The sequence below is a fragment of the Equus asinus genome, chromosome 5, assembly GCF_041296235.1.
Source record: "Equus asinus isolate D_3611 breed Donkey chromosome 5, EquAss-T2T_v2, whole genome shotgun sequence".
Classification (NCBI taxonomy): Eukaryota; Metazoa; Chordata; class Mammalia; order Perissodactyla; family Equidae; genus Equus; species Equus asinus.
The window spans coordinates 21,958,792-21,982,367 of NC_091794.1; the positions used below are offsets into that span (position 1 = coordinate 21,958,792).

At 35.1% G+C, this 23,576-nt stretch overlaps 1 protein-coding gene across 7 annotated transcripts in view; it reads left to right on the plus strand.

The window, feature by feature from the left end:
- STXBP5L (syntaxin binding protein 5L) overlaps positions 1 to 23,576 on the plus strand; it is a 355,119-nt gene that overhangs the window by 83,809 nt on the left and 247,734 nt on the right. For all 7 annotated transcript variants that reach the window (XM_070508944.1, XM_070508942.1, XM_070508943.1 and 4 more), the window contains exon 5: positions 2,912 to 3,012. In XM_070508944.1, coding sequence (XP_070365045.1) covers positions 2,912 to 3,012 — 101 coding nt within the window. The remainder of the gene's footprint in view (positions 1 to 2,911; positions 3,013 to 23,576) is intronic.

Here is a 23,576-nt window from a genome sequence, read left to right on the forward strand (position 1 = left end):
CGAAACACTGGGCCGCCTGCAGTGGAGCGCGCGAACTTAACCGCTCGGCCACGGGGCCAGCCCCTTGATTCAGATTTTTACAGTGGATCTTTGAGTCTTCTAGAGCTGTTTTAAGTGAGCCAGTCAAAACAAAAATGCTTTAAGAGTTTTTTTTTTTTTTTTTTTTTTGTGCCATACCAAATTCAGGCACTTAGCAGATTGAACTCAGTGACTTGAGGGAAAAAAAATGAAATACCACTGATTGCTTTCTTATGGCCTGAACAATGATCTTTTATTCAGTGTCTTCATATATTTGTGTATATATTTCTAAGAATTTATAATTGTAAACATGGATAAAATGGTTCATAGAACTTTGTATTAGAGATAGCTGAGGCATGAAAACTTTGTGGTATTGGCAGATGTCCACTTTTTACTTCTCTTGGCTCAAAATCTTTTTCAGAAGGCTGTGAGATTCTCCTTATTCACAAGCCTAGAGTATTTTACCTTGTAGGCATACTTCCTATGAGGTACCAAAATGAGAGAGGGAGATAAGGAAGAATAGGGAAAACATTTTTAAAAAATATTTTATTATAATAACCAGTCATTAGTATCTAGAATGATAACCTTTTTGAAGTCTCAGTGTTACTCTGTAGCTCCTAGTTGAGAGAACTCAGCCTTTTGCCTTGTGTACAGATGTGTACTGGCAGGCATAAATCGTTTCTAGGTGATTTTCTCTGGGTCCAGCCCTCTGAGAATTGTCTTCAAGGTCCTAATTTGCCTCTGTGCTACATAGCTAAGAATAAATAAAGACAAGCCTTCAACATCCTTCCATTGTTTACATTGTCTATCCTGACCTACTCACCTTGATCCATCTCACACTCAGTTTCTCTACCTTTTTCCAGACTTCCCAGTTTCCAACCTCATGACTGGTGTTTTTATTCATAGTTTTTAATCTTTTCACAGATCTTCATTAGTAATGCTTCTTGTAGATTCACTTTGCTTTTGTAAATGAGCCTTAGACACCCTGCTGATGTGCTTGCTTTCATGTGTCTTATATCTCTTTTGGTGCTGTTATGCTCAGTGGTCCTGTTCACTTCCCTCCACTAAGTTACCTCTTAGCTTTATCAGAGAACTACAATACTGACTTCCTCCCTAGATTTATTCATCTATTACACTATTATTGAACATATGCTGCTTTATTTTAATTCCATTGCCTTTGACATGTTATATCTCCTGTGTAGCACATAACTATTTACTGTAGAGAATGTTTTCTTAATTTCATATATCACATTCTGTCCTATCCCAAGTGAATTTCCACTTTCCTGAGAAATGAGATCGGTGCCTTATATCTTAAAAAAAATTGTGGCAAGCAATCCAAATAATTTTCCAGTTTGTATATATGAAACATTTGGGAACAGTTTACAAGTAAAACAAGCAAACAAACATAAAAATCCTCAAGACATGTGTAGGGTGCATTTTATTGCATGGAATGTAATTATCTATGAGTTCATGTTAAAATGTATATATCAATGTGTACCTCTTTGAACATGTGTATTTATTACAAATATGCAAATTATAGAAATTTTTAAATATTTTTAATGGATATGTTCTCTGATTATGATTGGTGTGTTAAAAGTTATTCTTCTTTGAGACTAAAATCACAGGTATGTAATAGAAAGAGATCCATCATAGGCTATATGAGCATTTTTGTCTTAGGAATTTTTATGAAAGAGCATTTTTATTTCTATCTTATTCTCTCCTCTAATTCCTAAAGAAGAAATAAATTATAGGGATTTCAATATAGTTCTTCCTATCATCTAAAGAGGGTAATCATTTTGATGTCTGTGATTGGTGTTATAAACTGTGAACGGTTACTTGTAACAGAGTTCTTTGGAAAATATGAAAAGAATTTTAGGTATCTCAGGAGCACCGTGATTCTGCAAGATCTCTTTTACAGAACACATTCAATACTCTAGAGTAGCTTCAGGCTGTGTCATAGGACAAGCATTGACATTTTTAGCTGGGAAACTCATAATACTAGAAGTTCTGACATAGTTTAAGATGATCTTACTTAACTCAGTGAAATAAATAGTTTGTGTGTGTGTGTGTGTGTGTGTGTGTATATATATACATATATATATGTATATATATGTGTGTATATACGTGTGTGTGTGAAGTCATATATGACAGCTAGTTATCTGCCCATATGGTGTGTGCCATATTAAGAGGTAGAAAACATTCTATTGTATTTGAAATAGGATTAATTTGTATTTAGGTTTTGTATAAAAAGAATGTTAGTGTTGTTTCTGTAGTTATACTGAAATCTAGTTGAAGAAATGTTTTATTATAGATGTTTTCTTTTATCGCAGATGAAACTTGAACTATAAAAACAAATTAAAATACACCAGATATACTTTTTAGGAAGAATATATATTTTCCAACTATGTAGAAAATTCTTACAAATGGTGAATTTTTATATGATCAGATTGCAGTTTTAAAACTGGGTTGGATATTTACTTCTCTGTAAAGCTACATAGTATATATGTGACTAAAAGAAACAAAAAAAATTAAACTTAGTTTTTTCCAAAGAAAATTTCCAAAGAAAATTTTATGTTAAAAATACCTCAGTAGTCACAATGATGCTTACAGTAATTCTTTCTTTCTATTGGTAAATGCATATTCCTTGAGCTGGTCATCCCGACCAATCCGTATGCAGTAGTTCACTTGCTTCACTTGCTTCTTCCACTTTCAGCATCCTTAGCCTTCCTGATTGAAATATGTGCGATTGTCCTTCCTTGTATCTCTGGGTGATATAGATACAAATAACTCTTCCAGCAGTGAAAAAATCAGTAAATTGTTCAACTTGTTGTTTTTGCTTCACAAAAAATCCTAAATTAAGTAAATCACTCACTTTGTCTTCTTTTTGTTCCAGGGTGCTTTGGTCAGTGCAAGTTCAGATGACACACTTCATTTGTGGAATCTTAGACAAAAAAGGCCAGCTATTCTTCATTCTCTTAAATTTAATCGAGAACGGTAAGAATGTATGAATTAAACAATTTCTTTTTTTTTTTTTTGCTGGGAAAGATTCACCCTGACCTAATATCTGCTGCCAATCTTCCTCTCTCTCTTTTTTTTTCTCCTCCCCAAAGCCCCAGTACATAGTTGTATATTCTAATTATAAGTCCTAAAGTTCTTTTTTGTGAGCTGCTCCTGCAGCACAGGTACTGACAGATGAGTTGTGTGGTTCTACTCCCAGGAACCGAACCTGGGCCACTGAAGCGGAGCACACCAAACTTTAACTGCTAGGCCATCAGGGCTGGCTCTAAACAATTTCTTAATGCACAGCAAAATTATTTCCTGAGCAAGTTTCAGGTTAACTTTTGAAAGACTGTTTTTTCATAATCTTAGTAGCTAGAAATAATTTAATGTTTATACTTGCTTTGTAATAGTTTACTTCATAGAAAATTCATAATTGATTTAGATTCAGTCATCTGCTAATGGGGAACTCCTAACATTTTTGTTCTTCTCACTACAAACCAGTACTTCAGCAATGATGTATTCTTTTCTCGAGGCCAGGGAGTTGAAAACCGTGACCTAAAATTTAAAAGTTAGATAAATACTAAATGTACTTCTACGCCTTTTGATCGTGGCAAGTACCTCCTACACTTTCACCATTTTGCTTAAATATTTTTTTATGTTAAAAAAAATTGTGACAAAAGTTTTAGATATCCAAGAATATTGGTACTAATTATTGAGGAACACTACACATCCAAGATTAATGTTTTCAAAGAGGGTTATTTGATCAAAATTCAGATTCCTCCATTTTATAATGAATATTAATAATCAGAAAGAGGAAATTATATGAATGAGTATGGGAAAAGTTTTTAGATTTTATTTGTAACAAACCGTACCAAATTTTAATGTTTCTAATGTGGGATTCAACGAGGCCTAGAACATAAACACACATCCACTTAACTGATAATCCACCTGAGATGAAGTAAAATTTGTGTTTTATTACCTGTCTCTGTAATTTAACTATAAAGTAAATTTGTTTACTATTTGGAAAACAATCAGACTCTTTGCAGTGAATGGGCAGGGCCATCACAGGAAAATTTGATGTTAATGAAAGGAAAAGAAACCTCTGAGAAGTAAATTTATACAAATTAGCAAGTACTATTCAAACTGAAATAGGTGAATAATAGAGGCAGGCAGTCTTTGCTGAGAGCTCAAGATAGTGCTCATTTTATTTTGTTGAATAACAATAGTTCATAAGGAATCAGCACTATATGGGCAGAGCTTAATGAGGTAAATTTGTTTTTATGGGTATGGTGAGAAAAAAGGATGGCAGCTATACAGACATTCTTCCTTTTTCTCCCTGAAGCTTTCTCTTTTTCTTTTCATATGCACACTATACTGTTCAAATCATTAACCCTCAATATTCTGGGTAGTATTCATAAGTTTTACATCCATAGTATTTTAGGATTCAGCATCAATAGAAATTTTTCTTATATCTAGTATTTTTTATTTTTATTTTTTTATTTTTTTTTATTTTTTATTTATTATTATTTTTTTCTTTTTAAGATTTTTTTTTTTATTTTTCCTTTTTCTCCCCAAAGTCCCCCGGTACATAGTTGTATATTCTTCGTTGTGGGTCCTTCTAGTTGTGGCATGTGGGACGCTGCCTCAGTGTGGTTTGATGAGCAGTGCCATGTCCATGCCCAGGACTCAAACCAGCGAAACACTGGGCCGCCTGCAGTGGAGCGTGCAAACTTAACCACTCGACCACGGGGCCAGCCCCATTATATCTAGTATTTTTTGAGAGGAGGGAATTTATATTTTAGACATTTGCTAAAACTAGATAGGATATCTTTCTTTAGATTAGGTCTACTGTTGGTTATTTTATCTTAAATTTTAAAATAACTACCGTAGCAGAAATTTCAGGATATTGAAAAATTTAAAGATCAGTCAAGAGTTGTTATAATATTTCTATTTCTTTACCACTTGTAAGGTTTTTTGTTTATTTGTTTCAATGGTTTGAGTAGATCTGGCCCTATGCTTTTGTGTTAATGGACACGATGGGGTTTTTTCCCCTCACAATTGGAATGTTGAAGGAAATGTTCTGACTCCTTTTATGGCCCTTTTAGGGGAAGAAATAATTGATGGTGATAATTTCCAATTATAATTTTATCTCAGTTGAGGTGAATTTAACTGGTAACAACATAAACAAGCAAGCTGACAGATTTTGGACAAGCTTAAATCATAGGAACTTTCAAGCATTGACTATTTTAGTGTTTGCAAAAAATGTGATATTTGTCTTTTTGAGAAAGATAAATTCATTATCTTGAATTTGAGAATAATCGTTAATTATCTTGACTTGAGAATAGTCATTAACTATCACAATGTATTGTGGAAGAAGAAAATTCTCCTTAAATGTGGTAAATGGGAGGTTTAGGTTTATAAAGGAGAATTTAACCAAGCATCTTTTGGAACTCTAAGCCCTCTTAAATTAGCCGTTTAACTATGTAAATTTCTGTATATCCTTATCTTTATGCCATATATATATATATATATATATACACACACATATATACATACATATATACATATACATATATGTGTATATATATTTAGGTTATATAATTTATGCTATAAATTTTAGTGTTTTTTTTTTTTTAATTAGGGCACCTTCAGCTTTTGGTCTTACAATCTTTGAAGGCAGCAACCAGCCTTCATTTTGAGAAGTAGGTTTAGATATTCCAGCTTCTTCTGGTGGGTGATCCTTGGATTCCTTTCAAATATGATTTAAACCTAAATATGGAAGAGACACTGTTTTGATTTCTGTGATGCATGATATGAAAACTGAATAAATCAAACATTCACATTTAGGCATATTTACAGCCCTTGCTATCACCGATCATAAATTGTGTAATGTTAGGGAAAGCATAGAGTTGTTTCATATGGTTTTCAAGTAAAATTCAATATGTAGGCTGTGATATACAGACTTTAAATTATTTGTACTTGTTATATCAGAGTTTATTTTTTCTGTCTGTGGCATTCTGCTAATTAATATCATCAGAGTACTCTAAGGAATCTTAGCTAAACTGCAGGGAAGGAATATTCTGTTAAGAACTCTATTAAATCTTCAGCCATTTGATCTATCAGAGTTGTCTTTTGGTGACACAATTCATAACACAAATTTAAAATATTTTATTGCTTTATAAAGGTAATTTGAATTATTTTTCTTTTAAAATTCCTGAATAATTAACATATTTGCCTGGTTTGACATTCAAAAGATACAAGTTGTATATACAGTGAAGGATCTTTCTACAGTTCCTGTCCCCTGGACTCTTAGTGCCCATCAGCAGAGGCAAGCAGAGTTATGAATTTCTTGTGAGATTCATTACGTAAATATATAAAGAAATATTATATGTAACATAATTTTCTTTCTTGTGCGTATATAAGCAAATATGAAAATACATATTTCTGTTACACAAATTGTAGCATGTTATACAAACAGTTTTGTATCTTGCTTTTTTCTCTTTATAATATGTTCTAAAGATCATTCCTAATCAGTACATGAAAAGCTTCCTTATTCTTTTTTTTGGTGTGTGTGTAAATGTTACTGAATTATCAAGAAACTGTGTAAATATTGTGTACTCCTTGAAATAATTTTACACCCATGTAATAAACTCACAAATCAAGAAACAGAAAATTACTAGACCACAGAAACCCTTCTGTGTTACCTTCCAATCACTACTTAACCCCCGGGTGTACCACTATCCTGATTTCAAACACTATAGATTAGTTTTGTCTATTGTTTTCGACAATTATAGAAATGGAGTTATACGTATATACTTGTTCGTGTTTGGCTTCTTTTGCTCATTATATTTATGTTTCATCAATGTTGCTTGTAGCTGTGGTTTATTTTCATTTTTATATAGTATTCAATTTAATAGTATTCTTCAATTTGATTAACCATTCTACTTCTGTTCTCTTGCTTATAATTAACTTTTCTCTGTCCATTTAAATTTTAGAAAGAGGTTGTCATATTCCACAAACACATTTGCTGAGATTTTGATTGGAAATACTTTGAATCTGTAGATCAGTTAGAGAGAACTGACATTTCACATGTTGATGGGGGACAGTAATATTAGTTCATTGTCATTGACAATGACAACATTAATTCATTCAGTCTATGAACATGGTACATGTTATATCCCTCCATTTACTTAGGTCTTCTTTGAGTTCGCTAAATAAAATTTGTAGATTTCTCTTTAGAAGTCTTCCACAGTTTTATTAGGTTTAGTCATAAATATTTGATATTTTTAATGCTATTATAAATTGAAAAAATTACAATCATATAAATGATACTTAATGATAAAATTATATTAAAATATCATTTTCTATATGTTTTTTCTTGGAATATGGAAATATAATTGACTTTTATATGTTGGCTTTGTATCTAGTGACTTTGCTTAAATTCAATTAATAATTCAAATTGTTTACCCGTGGTAGATTTTCCTACGTATACTATCATGCCATCTTCAAATAATGACAGTTTCTATTTCCTTCTTTATAGTTTATATATATATATATCTTTATTTCTTTTTATTACCTTATTGCACTGGTTAGGACCTTGTATTAGTTATTTATTTCTGTGTAACAATAATACCACAAATTTGGTGACTTAAAACAACATACATTTATTATCTCATAACTTATGGGTCAAGAGAGTAGGCATGGCTTAGCTGGATTTTCTACTTCAGGGTCTCACAAACTGCAAGTAAGTTGGCTAACCAGGGCCATGGCATCATCTGAGGCTTGATTGTGAAATGATCCATTCAGTTTCCTAACAAGTTGTTGGATTAAGGACCTCAGCTTTTTGCTATTGACCAGAGGCCATCCTCAGTTGCTTGCTGTATGGCCTTCTCCATAGGCTTCTTCAAAACCAATAAGGGAGAGAGTCTCCGCAAAAGATGGATGTCACAATCATATGTAATTTAGTGATGGAAGTGACATCCCATGACCTTTGCCATATTGTATGTGTTAAATGCAGGACACAGGTCCTGTGCACACTGAAGGGGAAGGGCATTATGCAAGGACAAGAATATCAGGAGATGGAGATTGGGATCATGGAGACACCCTTAGAATCTGTTCACTGTAGACTTCCAATGCAATATGGAATAAAAAAGTCAAGGCCAATGCTTTTCTTGTCTCTGATCTTAGGGGGAATATTTTCATTATTTCAGTTTTAAGTATATGTTTGCTTAACATATGGAAACTTCTCTAAGGAAGTTTCTTTTGCTGCTAATTTTTTTATAAGCATATATATTCTTAAATCATGAATGGATGTTGAATTTTATCACAGTTTTTTTTGTGTCTATTGAGATGATCGTGCAATTTTTTTCCTTTTTATCTGTTAATGTGGTAAAAGACATCAATTGATCTTTGCATGTTAAATGACCCTTGTCTTCCCAGAATAAATGCAACTTTTGTGATGTATTAGTATTATTATATATGCTGGATTTGCTAATATTTTGCTAATGAGTTATTTGAGAGTATTCTATCTATGTTAACAAGAGCTTAGAATGTAGATTTCCTTTCTTTTGAATTTCCTGTTAGGTTCTCATGTCATAGTTATTCTAACCTTATAAAAAGAATGTAGGAATGTGTCCCTTTGCTATGCTCTACAAATATTTGTGAAAGATACTGTTGTTTCTTTCTTAAAATTTGAAAAAAATCACCAATCTGGGCCTGGGTTTTTCACTGTGGGAAGATTTTAAATGTCATATTCAATTTCCTTAATAGGTATAGGAATATTCAGATATTCTGTTTCTTCTTGAGTCAGTTTTGGTAAGTTTTGTTTTTGAAGAAATTTGTCCTCTTCATCAAAATTTTCAAATTTATTAGCCTTAACAGTAGAGTCTGTATAGTAATTTTCTGTTTTCTATTCCTAATATTGGTGATTTGTGAGTTATTTTTTTTTCTTCATCAATCTTCTGGGGATTTATCACTTTGGTAGATTTATGATTTTAATAGATTTGTTGATTTCCTCGACTGTACACATGTTGTTCTAGTTCATTGATTTCTGCTCCATGCTGCTTTTGTTAGGTTTGATTAACTTTTTTATTTTTTTATTTTTTTCATTTTTTTTTATTGAGTTATTGATAGGTTACAATCTTGTGAAATTTCAATTGTACATTAATGTTTGTCAGTCATGTTGTAGGTACACCACTTCACCCTTTGTGCCCACCCCCCACCCCACCTTTCCCCTGGTATCCACTAAACTGTTCTTGGTCCATAGTTTTAAATTCCTCATATGAGTGGAGTCATACACAGATTATCTTTCTCTTGCTGGCTTGTTTCACTTAACATAATTTTCTCAAGGTCCATCCATGTTATTGCAAATGGAATGATTTTGTTCTGTTTTGCAGCTGAGTAGTATTCTATTGTATATATGTACCACATCTTCTTTATCCATTCATGTGTTGATGGGCACTTAGGTTGCTTCCACGTCTTGGCTATTGTAAACAGTGCTGCAATAAACATTGGGGTGCACAGGACTTTTGGGATTGCTGACTTCAGGCTCTTTGGATAAATACCCAGTAGTGGGATGGCTGGATCGTATGGTAGTTCTATTTTTAGTTTTTTGAGGAATCTCCATACTGTTTTCCATAGTGGCTGCACCAGTTTGCATTCCCACCAGCAGTGTATGAGGGTTCCTTTTTCTCCGCAACCTCTCCAACATTTGTTGCTATTAGTTTTAGATATTTTTGTCATTTTAACGGGTGTAAGGTGATATTTTAGTGTAGTTTTGATTTGCATTTCCCTGATGATCAGCGATGATGAGCATCTTTTCATGTGCCTATTGGCCATCAGTATATCTTCTTTGGAGAAATGTCTGTTCATGTCTCCAGCCCATTTTTTGATTGGGTTGTTTGATGTTTTGTGATTGAGTTGTGAGAGTTCTTTATATATTAAGGATATTAAGCCTTTGTCAGATATATGACTTGCAAATATTTTTTCCCAGTTAGTGGGTTGTTTTTTTGTTTCAATCCTGTTTTCATTTGCCTTGAAGAAGCTCTTTAATCTGATGAAGTCCCATTTGTTTATTCTTTCTATTGTTTCCCTTCTCTGAGAAGGCATGGTGTCCGAAAAGATCCTTTTAATACTGATGTCAAAGAGTGTACTGCTTACGTTTTCTTCCAGAAGCCTTATGGTTTCAGGTCTCACCTTTAGGTCTTTAATCCATTTTGAGTTTATTTTGGTGAATGGTGAAAAAGAATGGTCAATTTTCATTCTTTTACATGTGGCTTTCCAGTTTTCCCAGCACCATTTGTTGAAAAGACTTTCTTTTCTCCATTGTATGCCCTCAGCTCCTTTGTCAAAGATAAGCTGTCCATAGATGTGTGGTTTTATTTCTGGGCTTTCAATTTTGTTCCATTGATCTGTGCACCTGTTTTTGTACCAGTACCATGCTGTTTTGATTACTGTAGCTTTGTTCTATGTTTTGAAGTCAGGGATTGTGATGCCTCCCGTTTTGTTCTTTTTTCTCAGGATTGCTTTAGCAATTCGGGGTCTTTTGTTGCCCCATATGCATTTTAGGATTCTTTGTTCTAATTCTGTAAAGAATGTCATTGGGATTCTGATTGGGATGGCGTTGAATCTGTAGACTGCTTTAGGTAGAATAGACATGTTAACTATGTTTATTCTTCCAATCCATGTACATGGAATGTCTTTCCATCTCCTTATGTCGTCATCCAATTCTCTCAGAAAGGCCTTGTAATTTTCATTATATAAGTCCTTCACTTCCTTAGTTAAATTTACCCCAAGGTATTTTATTCTTTTTGTTGCGATTGTGAATGGTATTGTATTCTTGAGTTCTTTTTCTGTTGGTTAATTACTGGAGTATAGAAATGCTACTGATTTATGCAAATTGATTTTATACCCTGCAACTTTGCTGTAGTTATTGATTACTTCTAACAGTTTTCCAATGGATTCTTTGGGGTTTTCTATATATAAGGTCATGTCGTCTGCAAACAGCGAGAGTTTCACTTCTTCCTTCCCTATTTGGATTCCTTTTATTCCTTTTTCTTGCCTGATTGCTCTGGCCAGGACCTCCAGTACTATGTTAAATAAGAGTGGTGATGGAGGGCATCCTTGTCTTGTTCCTGTTTTCAGGGGGATGGGGTTCAGTTTTTGCCCATTGAGTATGATGTTGGCTATGGGTTTGTCGTATATGGCCTTTATTATGTTGAGGTAGTTTCCTTCTATGCCCATTTTGTTCAGAGTTTTTATCATAAATGGCTGTTGGATCTTGTCAAATGCCTTCTCTGCATCTATTGAGATGATCATGTGGTTTTTATTCCTCAGTTTGTTGATGTGGTGTATCACGTTGGTTGATTTGCGGATGTTGAACCATCCCTGTGTCCCTGGTATGAATCCCACCTGATCCTGATGTATGATTCTTTTGATGAATTGCTGAATTCTGGTTGCCAAAATTTTGTTTAGAATTTTTGCATCTATGTTCATCAGTGATTTGGCCTGTAGTTCTCTTTTTTCGTGGTGTCCTTGTCAGGTTTTGGTATCAGCGTGATGTTGGCCTCATAGAATGTGTTAGGAAGTGTTCCATCTTCCCTAATTTTTTGGAATAGCTTGAAAAGGATAGGTATTAAATCCTCTCTGAAAGTTTGGTAGAATTCCCCAGGAAAGCCATCTGGTCCTGGGGTTTTATTCTTTGGGATGCTTTTGATTGCTGTTTCAATCTCTTTCCTTGTGATTGGTCTGTTCAAATTGTCTGCCTCTTCTTGAGTGAGCTTTGGGAGATTGTAGGAGTCCAGGAATTTATCCATTTCCTCTAGGTTATCCATTCTGTTGGCATATAGTTTTTTGTAGTATTCTCTTATAATCTGTTGTATTTCTGCAGAGTCTGTTGTTATTTCTCCTCGCTCATTTCTGATTTTGTTTATTTGAGCTTTCTCCCTTTTTTTCTTTGTAAGTCTGGCTAGTGGTTTGTCAATTTTATTTATCTTCTCAAAAAACCAGCTCTTTGTCTCATTGATCCTTTCTACTGCCTTTTTCGTTTCAATAGTATTTATTTCTGCTCTGATTTTTATTATTTCTCTCCTTCTGCTGACTTTGGGCTTCATTTGTTCTTTTTTCTCTAGTTCAGTTAGGTGTGCTTTCAGTTAGGTTGCTTATTTGGGATTTTTCTTTTTTGTTAAGATGTGCCTGTATTGCGATGAATTTTCCTCTTAATACAGCTTTTGCTCTATCCCATATGAGTTGGTATGGCATGCTATCATTTTCATTTGCTTCCAGGTATTTTTTTATTTCTTCTTTAATTTCTTCAATGATCCATTGCTTGTTCAGTAGTGTGTTGTTTAGTCTCCCCATCTTTGTGCCTTTCTCAGCTTTTTTCTTGTAATTAATTTCTAGCCTTATAGCACTATGATCTGAGAAGATGCTTGTTATTATTTCAATTTTTTTTAATTTGTAGAGGCTTGCCTTGTTTCCCAACATATGGTCTATCCTAGAGAATGTTCCATGTGCACTTGAGAAGAATGTGTATTCAGCTCCTTCAGGGTGGAGTGATCTATATATGTCTATTAAGTCCAATTGTTTTAGTTTTTCATTCAGCTCCACTATTTCCTTGTTGATTTTCTGTCTGGATGATCTGTCCATTGATGTGAGTGGGGTGTTGAGGTCCCCTACTATTATTGTGTTGTTTTTAACATCTTCCTTCAGGTCTGTTAATAGTTGCTTTATGAATCTTGGTGCTCCTGTGTTGGGTGCATAGATATTTATAAGCGTTATTTCTTCTTGATGAAGTGTCCCTTTGATCATTATATATTGTCCCTCTGTGTCTCTCTTTACCTGTCTTATTTTGAAATCCACTTGGTCTGATATGAGAATTGCAACACCTGCCTTTTTTTCCTTGCTATTTGCTTGAAGTATTGTCCTCCACCTCTTCACCCTGAGTCTGTGTTTGTCCTTGGGGCTGAGGTGTGTTTCCTGGAGGCAACAAATTGTTGGATCTTGTTCTTTAATCCATCTTGCCACTCTGTGTCTTTTTATTGGAGAGTTCAATCCGTTCACATTGAGAGTGATTATTGATGCATGTGGACTTAATGCTGTCAATCTGTCACTCATTATCTTGTTTTACTGTGTTTCTTTTCCTGTGTGCTTTAGACTACCCATTTAATACTGCAATTTCTTATGCTGGGTTTCTTAGATTTTTCCTTATCTATGATTTGTGACTCTGTTCTGTACTTTATTTTAGTGTCTACCTTGAAGTTTGTATTTAGAATCTCGTGTATAATATAGTCTATTCTCTGGTGGTCTCTTACTTACTTGACCAATACTGATTTAGACCCTTTGCTCTTCCCCTCCTAAATAATTATTTTCATTTTTTATTCCAACTCATCTTATTAATTTGTAGTTAGAGTGCTAAGATCGTCCTTGTTTTGGTTGTTTCCTTATTTTTACCCTAATGCTATAGTTGAATATTTGCTCTCCTGTTCTGGTTCTATCCATTGGTCTCCCTAGTCTGTGGCTTGTGTCCCCTTTCTCCCTTTTTTCTTTTTTCAAGTATGAGAGCCTTCTTGAGGATTTCTTGTAATGGAGGGCTTTTAGTTACAGATTCCCTTAACTTTTGTTTGTCTGGAAAAGATTTAATTTCTCCCTCATATCTGAAGGAAATTCTTGCTGGATAGAGTATTCTTGGCTGAAGGTTTTTATCCTTTAAAGCTTTGAATATATCACTCCATTCTCTCCTAGCTTGTAGAGTTTCTGTAGAGAAATCCGCTGACAGTCTGATAGGGGCTCCTTTATAGGTTATTCTCTTTTTTTTTCTTACTTCCCTGAGTATTCTTTCCTTATCATTCCTATTTGCCAACTTTACTATTATGTGCCGTGCGGTGGGTCTTTTTACATTGACAAATCTAGGAGATCTAAAACCCTCCTCTACACACATTTCTCCGTTGATCCCTAGATTTGGGAAATTCTCTTCAATAATTTCATTAAGCACACTTTCTGCTCCATTTTCCTTTTCCATATTCTCAGGAATTCCTATGATCCTTATGTTCTTACTCCTCATTGAATCCATTATCTCTTGGAGATTTTCCTCATTTTTTTAAATTCTTAGTTCTCTTTCTTCCTCTGTCTGGCGCCATTCAGCCTGTCTGTCCTCGATTATGCTGATTTGCTCCTCTAGGTTGTCTACACGGGCATTCAGGGAATCCGTATTCTGTTTTATCTGGTTCATTGTGTTTTTCATCTCAAGCAATTCTGTTTGATTCTTCTTTATGATTTCAATCTCTTTTGTGAAGTAACTCCAGAACTCGGCTTGTTTCTCTATCTTTCTCTCTACCTCATTGAGTTTTTTGATTATAGCTGCTCTGAATTCATTATCACTTAGTTTACCTAATTCCAAGTCCTCAGGACTTAATTCTGTGTTTTTATTGTTTTCCTTCTGGTCTGGGGCTTTTATAAATTGCTGGATGGTAGAGGAGCAGTTTTTTCTCATGGTGGTAGAATTCAGTTGCAGTTACAGCCTGTCGCCACTAGATGGGGGGTCGAGAGCGGCGTGTTAGCTCTCCGCCTTCGGGGCAAGATGGCTGAGCCCACTGGCTTTGTTAGTGGGGAGGGGCTGTTACTCACACGCGCTGGTCTGGGTTCAGATCAGTTCTGTTCTCTGGTCTCCCAAGGCCCTTGATTTATAGGGTCCCCGCGGATGGAAGCTTTCCCCCCATCAGCGGGTCTCCACTGAATCAGCGGCAGGAGTCCTGGATGATCCCCGGGTCGCGCGGCCCCTCCCCCGCTCCTTCCCGACCCGCGCCCCAGCGATCGCAGACTCTAGGGGAGGGAGCGATGTTCTCTCCTACCGTTCCAGCACCTCCAAAGGGGTAAAGCTAGGTTTATGATCTCCGCCTTCTTGGTATTGTAGGTCTCTAACGAGCTGGCATTATGTTTATTCTCTGAAATTCAGTTCTTCCAATCTTTTATTGTATTTTGGAGGGGAGAGAATCCTGGGTCAGCTCACCCCACCATTTTGCTCCGCCCCAGGTTTGATTAACTTTTAACTAGATTCTTGAGATGGTTGATTTAATATTTCTTCTTTTCTAACACATGAATTTAGGCTATAATTTTTCCTCTAAATATTAGTGTTTTAGCTTCATCTCAGAGATTTTAGGTTTGTCTTATTTTCATTAATGTGAAGCTAAAATATTTTATAATTTCTCTTTGAATTTTCTGTTATTTAGAAATGACTTAATTTCTAAGCTGTTGGAGGTTTTCTATTTATCTTTTTTATTGCTAGTAAACAATAAATTGCTACTTTGGAGAGATCATCATCTATGTGATTTTAGTTCTTTTGGCATTTGTTGTGACTTCTTCTGTGATCCAGAATATGAACAATGTTGGTAAATGTGCACAAATTGAATTTTTACTCATCTATTGTTGGATTCGTGTTCTATATATGTAAATTAGACCAGATTTGTTAATTGTGTTGTTGAGATATTTAAATTATTACTGATTTATATTTGTATTTGTTCTATTTGGTATTGAGTGAGGAGTGTTAAAATCTCCCACTATGATTCTAGATTTGACTATTTCTCCTTTTAATATTAATAATTTATACGTTCTGAAGCTAAATTGTTGGATGCATACAGATTTGGAGTTGTCCTATCTTCCGTATATGTCTATTCTTTTATCATTATGAAGTATCTCCTTTCTCTTTAGTAATATATCTTGTTTTAAAATATACATTGTTGATATTTGTATGGCTATACCAGCTTTTCTTGGTTAGTGTTTGCATAGTATTTATTTTCCCACGATTTTATTGTCAACTTTCTATGTTCTTTTTGTAAGCATATAATTTAAAAAATCAGTCTGACATTCTTGGTTTTGTCTTGGTATATTTACATTTAATATAATTTACTTATATATCTAGATTTATATCTACTGTCTGTGATTTTTTATTTCACTCTAATTTTTATGTTTTTTTATTTTCCTTGCTTTCTTTTACTTAAACTTTTTATTGTCCTAATTTCCCTATATGAAGTTAATATATATTTTTTCATTCTTTTTTGTGAAAGAGTGAAGGGGGTTACCTTAGAGATTTTAACATGTCACATCGCTTATTTCAGTCTACAACAGTATTTCTTTTACCATTTCTTTGATAATGACAGTAACTTAAACTTTACCTCCATTTACCATATCACCTTGCTTTTTGCATTATTGATGGGTTGTATGTAATTCTACATTCATATTAAACTCTATAACGTATTACTAATATAGTTTAGTATGTCAATATTCAGTTTATAGTAATATATTTTTACTAATATATATTTATTTTTAATTTTGATTCTCTTCTCTTTCTGTAATTCTGTTTGGATTAATTTCCTCTTGTCTGAAGAAATCTCTTATTTTACTAAAGGTTTGATAGGATGAAATTTCTCAGTTTTTGTTTGTATTATTTCACTTTTTAGAAAACTTATTTTGAAATAATTGTATATTTGCTGGAAGTTGCAAAAATAGTACAGAGAGGTTTTGTTCCCTTCACCTAGTTTCCCTCAGTAATAATATATAACTATAGTACAATATCAACCAGGGGATTGACATTGTATAATCCACAGATTCAGATTTCACCAACTTTATGTGCACTCATTTGTGTGTATGTAGTTGAGTATACATAGTTATATTCAATTTTATCATGTTTACACTTGTGTAACCACAACTACAATTAAGATACAAAACTGTTCTACTGCAATAAAGATCTTTCTTGTGCTATACCTTCATAGTTACACTCACTCCCCTCCCTCCCCATCTCATTCTTAACCCCTGCAATTCACTAATCTGTTTTCTATTTCGATAATTTTGTCATTCAAGAATGTTATATAGGGAGCAATGTCAGCGTCATGACAGAGTGAGCTTGCCCGGGACTCTCTCCCCTCCAACATACAACAAAAAGGAGCAATCATATTCCAACAAAAAATATTCTAATAGCACAGGAATCCTCAGAGACCCACAGCGGCCAAATGAGGGCAGAGAGGCTGGAGCCCCCTTGGAGGAGCTGGAACAGGGTAAGAGAGAACTTCATTCCCTCCCCTAAAGACTGGGATCACTGCCACAGGAGGCTCTGTGAGGGAAGGAGTCGGGGTAGGACCACATGTCAGCAGGATCACCCAGGACTCCCTAGGGCCCTTGCAGCCCAGATGGAAGCCCTCTAATGGGGTGAAAGCTTTCGTGTGGGGTGACTGCATCAAGCCAAGACCCCTGGAGAGCAGATAGCAAGAGCTGATTGGGAAACGCAGGTGTGCATGGAAGAGAAAGTGCCCACCACCCCCTAACCTGCACTGTGCCGGGCCATGTTGGCTGAAGGCGGAGGGCTCAGAATATGCAGCTCTCAACCCCCATCTAGTGGTGACAGGCTGTAACTGCAACCGAATAATATCACAATGGGGAAGACCCGTCCATCTTCCAGCATCCATCCATCTTCCAGCATCTGTCAATTCATCAAATCTCCAGACCAGAGGGAAAACAAGCACCCAGAATTATGTCCTGAGGACTCAGAAATAAGTAAACTAAATGATAATTAATTCAGAATAGCTATCATCAAAAAACTCAATGAGGTAAAGGAAAATATAGAGAAACAAGTCAATGAGTTCTGGAGTTACTTCACAAAAGAGATTGAAACTATAGAGAAGAATCAATCAGAAATACTAGAGATGAAAAATACAGTGGAAGAAATAAAACATAATATGGATTCCCTGAATGCCCGTGTGGATGCCATAGAGGAGCAAATCGGCATAATCAAAGATAGACAGGCTGAATGGGTCCAGACAGAGGAAGAGAGAGAACTAAGACTAAAAGGGAATGAAGAAAATATCTGAGAAATAGCTGACTCAATGAGGAAATGCAATATAAGAATTATTGGTATCCCTGAGGGAGAAGAAAAGGAGTATGGAGCAGAAAGCATGCTCAAAGAAATAATAGCAGAGAACTTCCCAAATCTAGGGAATGAGAGAGATGTGTGTGCAGGAAGCTTTCAGGACTCGTAGATATGTCATTGTAAAAGGACCTACTGCAAGGCATATAGTAGTAAAACTGGCAAAAGTGAATGACAAAGAAAGAATACTCAGGGCAGCAAGGCAAAAGAAAATAACCTACAAAGGAACCCTTATCAGACTTTCAGCGGATTTCTCTGCAGAAACCTTACAAGCTGCGAAAGATTGGAATGACATATTCAAAACTTTAAAAGATAACAATCTTCAGCCAAGAATACTCTATCTAGCAAAAATATCCTTCAGCTATCAGGGAGAAATTAAATCTTTCCCAGACAAACAAAAGCTAAGAGACTTCGTAGCCACAAGACCCACTCCCCCACAAGAAATCCTCCAGAAGGCCCTCATACCTGAAAAAAGAAGAAAAAAGAAAAAAAAAGGGAGAAAGAGATCACAAAACACAGAGTAAGGGGACAAATAGATAGAATCAGAATAGGATAGCAAATATACAACTATAGCATTAGGCTAAAGGGAAGGAAAACACCAAAAATAAAGACAATCTTGTCACTTTAACCACAAACTCACAACACAAGTTGGAATAAGAGAAGACAATAATAACTTAGGAGGGGAGGAGGAGAAGGGCTGAATCAGTTTAGGCTAGGGAAGTAAGAGGCCACCAGAAAATGGACTATGTTATACACGAGATACTGAATACAAACTTCAGGGTAGCCACTAAACTTAAAAGCAGAACAGAGACACAAAAAATAAATAAGGAAATAAGAAACTGCAGAAGTCAATGGGTAGGCCAAAACACATAGGATGAGAAACAAAGGAAATGCAGGAAAACCGGAAAATGAGTGACAGAATGACAGCATTAAGCCCTCATGCATCAATAATCACCCTCAGTGTAAACAGATTGAACTCTCCAATAAAAAGAAACAGAGTGGCAAGATGGATTAAAGAACAAGGTCCAACAATTTATTGCCTCCAGGAAACACACCTCAGCTCCAATGACAAATACAGGCTCAGAGTGAAGGGATTGAAGACGATAATCCAAGCTAATGGCAAACAAAAGAAAGCAGGTGTTGCAATACTTATATCAGACAAAGTAGATTTCAAGATAAGGCAGGTAAAGAGAGACATAGAGGGTCAGTATGTAATGATCCAAGGGACACTCCAAGAAGAAATAATGCTTATAAATATCTATGCACCCAACACGGGAGCGTCAAAGTTCATAAAGCAACTATTAACAAACCTAAAAGAAGATATAAAAAATAACACAATAATAGTAGGGGACCTCAACACCCCACTCACATGATTGGACAGATCATCCAGACAGAAAATCAACAAGGAAACAGTCGAATTAAATGAAAGCTAAAATAGTTGGACTTAATAGACATATATAGAGCACTCCATCCAAAAACAGCAGAATACACATTCTACTCAAGTGCACAGGGAACATTCTCAAGGATAGACCATGTGTTGGGAAACAAGGCAAGCCTCTATAAATTTAAAAAAATTGAAATAATAACAAGCATCTTCTCCGGTCATAATGCTATAAAGCTAGAAATTAATTACAGGAAAAAATCTGAGAATGGAACAAAGATGTGGAGACTAAACAATATGCTATTGAACAGGCAATGTATCATTGAAGACATTAAAGAAGAAATAAAAAAATATCAGAGACAAATGAAAATGATAACATGCCATACCAACTCATATGGGATACAGCAAAAGCTGTATTAAGAAGGAAATTCATCACAATACAAGCACACCTTAACAAACAAGAAAAATCCCAAATAAGCAACCTCAAATTACACCTAACTGAATTAGAGAAAGAAGAACAAATAAAGCCCAAAGTCAGCAGAAGGAGAGAAATAATAAAAATCAGAGCAGAAATAAATGCTATTGAAACAAAAAAGGCAGTAGAAAGGACCAATGAAAGAAAGAGCTGGTTCTTTGAGAAGATAAATAAAATTGACAAACTCTTAGCCGGACTGACAAAGAAAAAAAGAGAGAAAGCTCAAATAAACAAAAAAAATCAGAAAGTGAAAGAGGAGAAATAACAAGACCCCACAGAACTACAACAGATTATAAGAGAATACTACAAAAAACTGTATGCCAACAAAATGGATAGCCTAGAGGAAATGGATAAATTCTTAGACTCTTACAATCTCCCAAAGCTAAGCCAAGAAGAAGCAGGTAATCTGAACAGACCAATCACAAGGAAAGAGATTGAAACAGCAATCAAAAGCATCCCAAAGAATAAAACCCCAGGACCAGATGGCTTTCCTAGGGAATTCTACCAAACTTTCAAAGAGGATTTAATACCTATACTTTTCAAGCTATGCCAGGAACACTTCCTAACACATTCTGTGAGGCCAACATCACACTCATACCAAAGCCTGACAAGGACGCTGATGAACATAGATGCAAAAATTCTAAAGAAAATTTTGGCAGCCCGAATTCAGCAATACATCGAAAGGATCATACATCATGATCAAGTGGGATTCATACCAGGGACACAGGGATGGTTCAACATCCACAAATCGATCAACATGATACACCACATCAACAAATTGAGGAGTAAAAACCACATGATCATCTCAATAGATGCAGAGAAGGCATTTGACAAGATCCAACAGCAATTTATGATAAAAACTCTGACGAAAATGGGGATAGAAGAAAATTACCTCAACGTAATAAAGACCGTATATGACAAACCCATAGCCAACATCATACTCAATGGGCAAAAACTGAGCACCATCCCCCTGAAAACAGGAATGAGACAAGGATGCCCTCTATCACCACTCTTATTCAACATAGTACTGGAGGTTTTAGCCAGAGCAATTAGGCAAGAGAAAGGAATAAAAGGAATCCAAATAGGGAGGGAATAAGAGAAACTCTCGCTGTTTGCAGATGACACGATCTTATATATAGAAAACCCCAAAGAACCCATTGCAAAACTTTTAGAAGTAATCAACAATGACAGCAAAGTTGCAGGATGTAAAATCAACTTACATAAATCAGTAGCATTTCTATACTCTAATAACGAACTAACAGCAAAAGAACTCAAGAACACAATACCATTCACAATTGCAACAAAAAGAATAAAATACCTTGGGGTGACATTTAACTAAGGAAGTGAAAGACCTATACAATGAAAACTACAAGGTTTTCCTGAAAGAGATGGATGTCGACATAGAAATGGAAAGACATTCTGTGTACATGGATTGGAAGAATAAACATAGTTAAAATGTCCATACTACCTAAAGCAATCTACAGATTCAATGCCATCCCAATCAGAATCCCAATGACATTCTTTACATAAATAGAACAAAGAGTCCTAAAATTCGTATGCGGCAACAAAAGACCCCGAATTGCTAAGCAATCTTGAGAAAAAAGGACAAAGCTGGAGGCATCACAATCCCTGACTTCAAGACATACTACAAAGCTACAGTAATCAAAACAGCATGGTACTGGTACAAAAACAGGTGCACAGATCAATGGAACAGAATTGAAAGCCCAGAAATAAAACCACACATCTATGGACAGCTAATCTTCGACAAAGGAGCTGAGAGCATACAATAGAGAAAAGAAAGTCTTTTCAACAAATGGTGTTGGGAAAACTGGAAAGTCACAAGTAAAAGAATGAAAATTGACCATTCTTTTTCACCATTCACAAAAATAAACTCTAAGTGGATCAAAGACCTATAGGTAAGACCTGAAACCATAAGGCTTCTAGAAGAAAATGTAGGCAGTACACTCTTTGACATCAGTATAAAAAGGATCTTTTCAGACACCATGTCTTCTCAGACAAGGGAAACAATAAAAAGAGTAAACAAATGGGACTTCATCAGACTAAAGAGCTTCTTCAAGGCAAGGGAAAACAGGATTGAAACAAAAAAAACCCCACTAACTGGGAAAAAATATTTGCAAGTCATACATCTGACAAAAGCTTAATCTCCATAATATATAAAGAACTCACACAACTCAACAACAAAAAATCAAACAACCTGATCAAAAAATGGGCAGGAGACATGAACAGACATTTCTTCAAAGAAGATATATGGACGGCCAATAGGCACATGAAAAGATGTTCATCATCATTGATCATCAGGGAAATGCAAATCAAAACTACACTAAGATATCACCTTACACCCATTACAATGGCAAAAATAACCAAAACAAAAAGTGATAAATGTTGGAGAGGTTGTGGAGAGAAAGGATCCCTTATACATTGCTGGTGGGAATGCAAACTGGTTCAGCCACTATGGAAAACAGTATGGAGATTTCTCAAAAAATTAAAAATAGAAATGCCATATGACCCAGCCATCCCACTACTGGGTATCTATCCAAAGAGCTTGAAATCAGCAATTCCAAAAGTCCCATGTACCCCTATGTTCATTGCAGCATTATTCTCAATAGCCATGATGTGGAAGAAACCTCAGTGCCCATCAACTGATGACTGGATAAAGAAGATATGGTATATTTATACAATGGAATACTACTCAGCCATAAAAAAAGAACAAAATCATCCCATTCACAACAACATGGATGGACCTTGAGGGTATTATGTTAAGTGAAATAAGCCAGATAGAGAAGGGCAATCTCTGCATGGCTCCACTCATATGAGGAATTTAAACATGTAGACAAAGAGAACAGATTAGTGGCTACCAGGGGAATGAGGGGGTGGGGAGTGGGCACAAAGGGTGAAGGCGTGCACCTACAACACGACTGACAATAATGTACAACGGAAATTTCACAAGATTGTAAACTATCATAAACAAAAATTTTAAAAAAAGAATGTTATATAAATAGAATCACACAGGATATAATTTTGGGGAATTGGCTCTTTCACTGAGCATAATTCCCTTTCAAATTATCCAAGTTGTGTGTATCACTAGTTCATTCCTTTATATTGGTAAGTCATATCTCACAATATTAGTGTACCACAGGTTCTTCACCCATTGAAGGACATCTGGGTTGTTTCCAGTTTTTGGTTATTACACATAAAACTGCTACTAATATTTGTGTACAAATATTTTTGTGAACAAAAGTTTTCATCTCTCTGGGATAATTGTCCAGAGTGCCATTGCTGGTTGTATGTTAATTGCTTTTATAAGATGTGAAACTATTTTCCAGAGTGGCTGTATCATTTTATATTCCCACCAGAAATATGTGAGATCAGTTTCTCCACATCCTAACTAGAATTTGTTTTTGACACTATCTTTTTTTTTTTAATTTTAGCTGTTCTGGTAGGTAAAATAGTGATATCTCATTGTGGTTTTAAATGGCATTTATCTAATGGCTAACAATGTTGACCATCTTTTTATGTGCTTATTTTCCGTCCATATATCCTCTTTGGTGAAATGTCTATTAATGTTGTCTGCCCATTTTCTAATTGGATTGTTTGTTATTTTGTTGTTGGATTGTGATTATTCTTTATATATTCTAGATGTGAGTGCTTTATCAGATATGTGTTTTGCAAATATTTTCCCTCAGTTTTTAGCTTGTCTTTTTATTATCTTAACAGGGTCTTTCACAGGGAAAACTTTTAAAATTTGAGGAAATGCAATTATCAATTTTTTT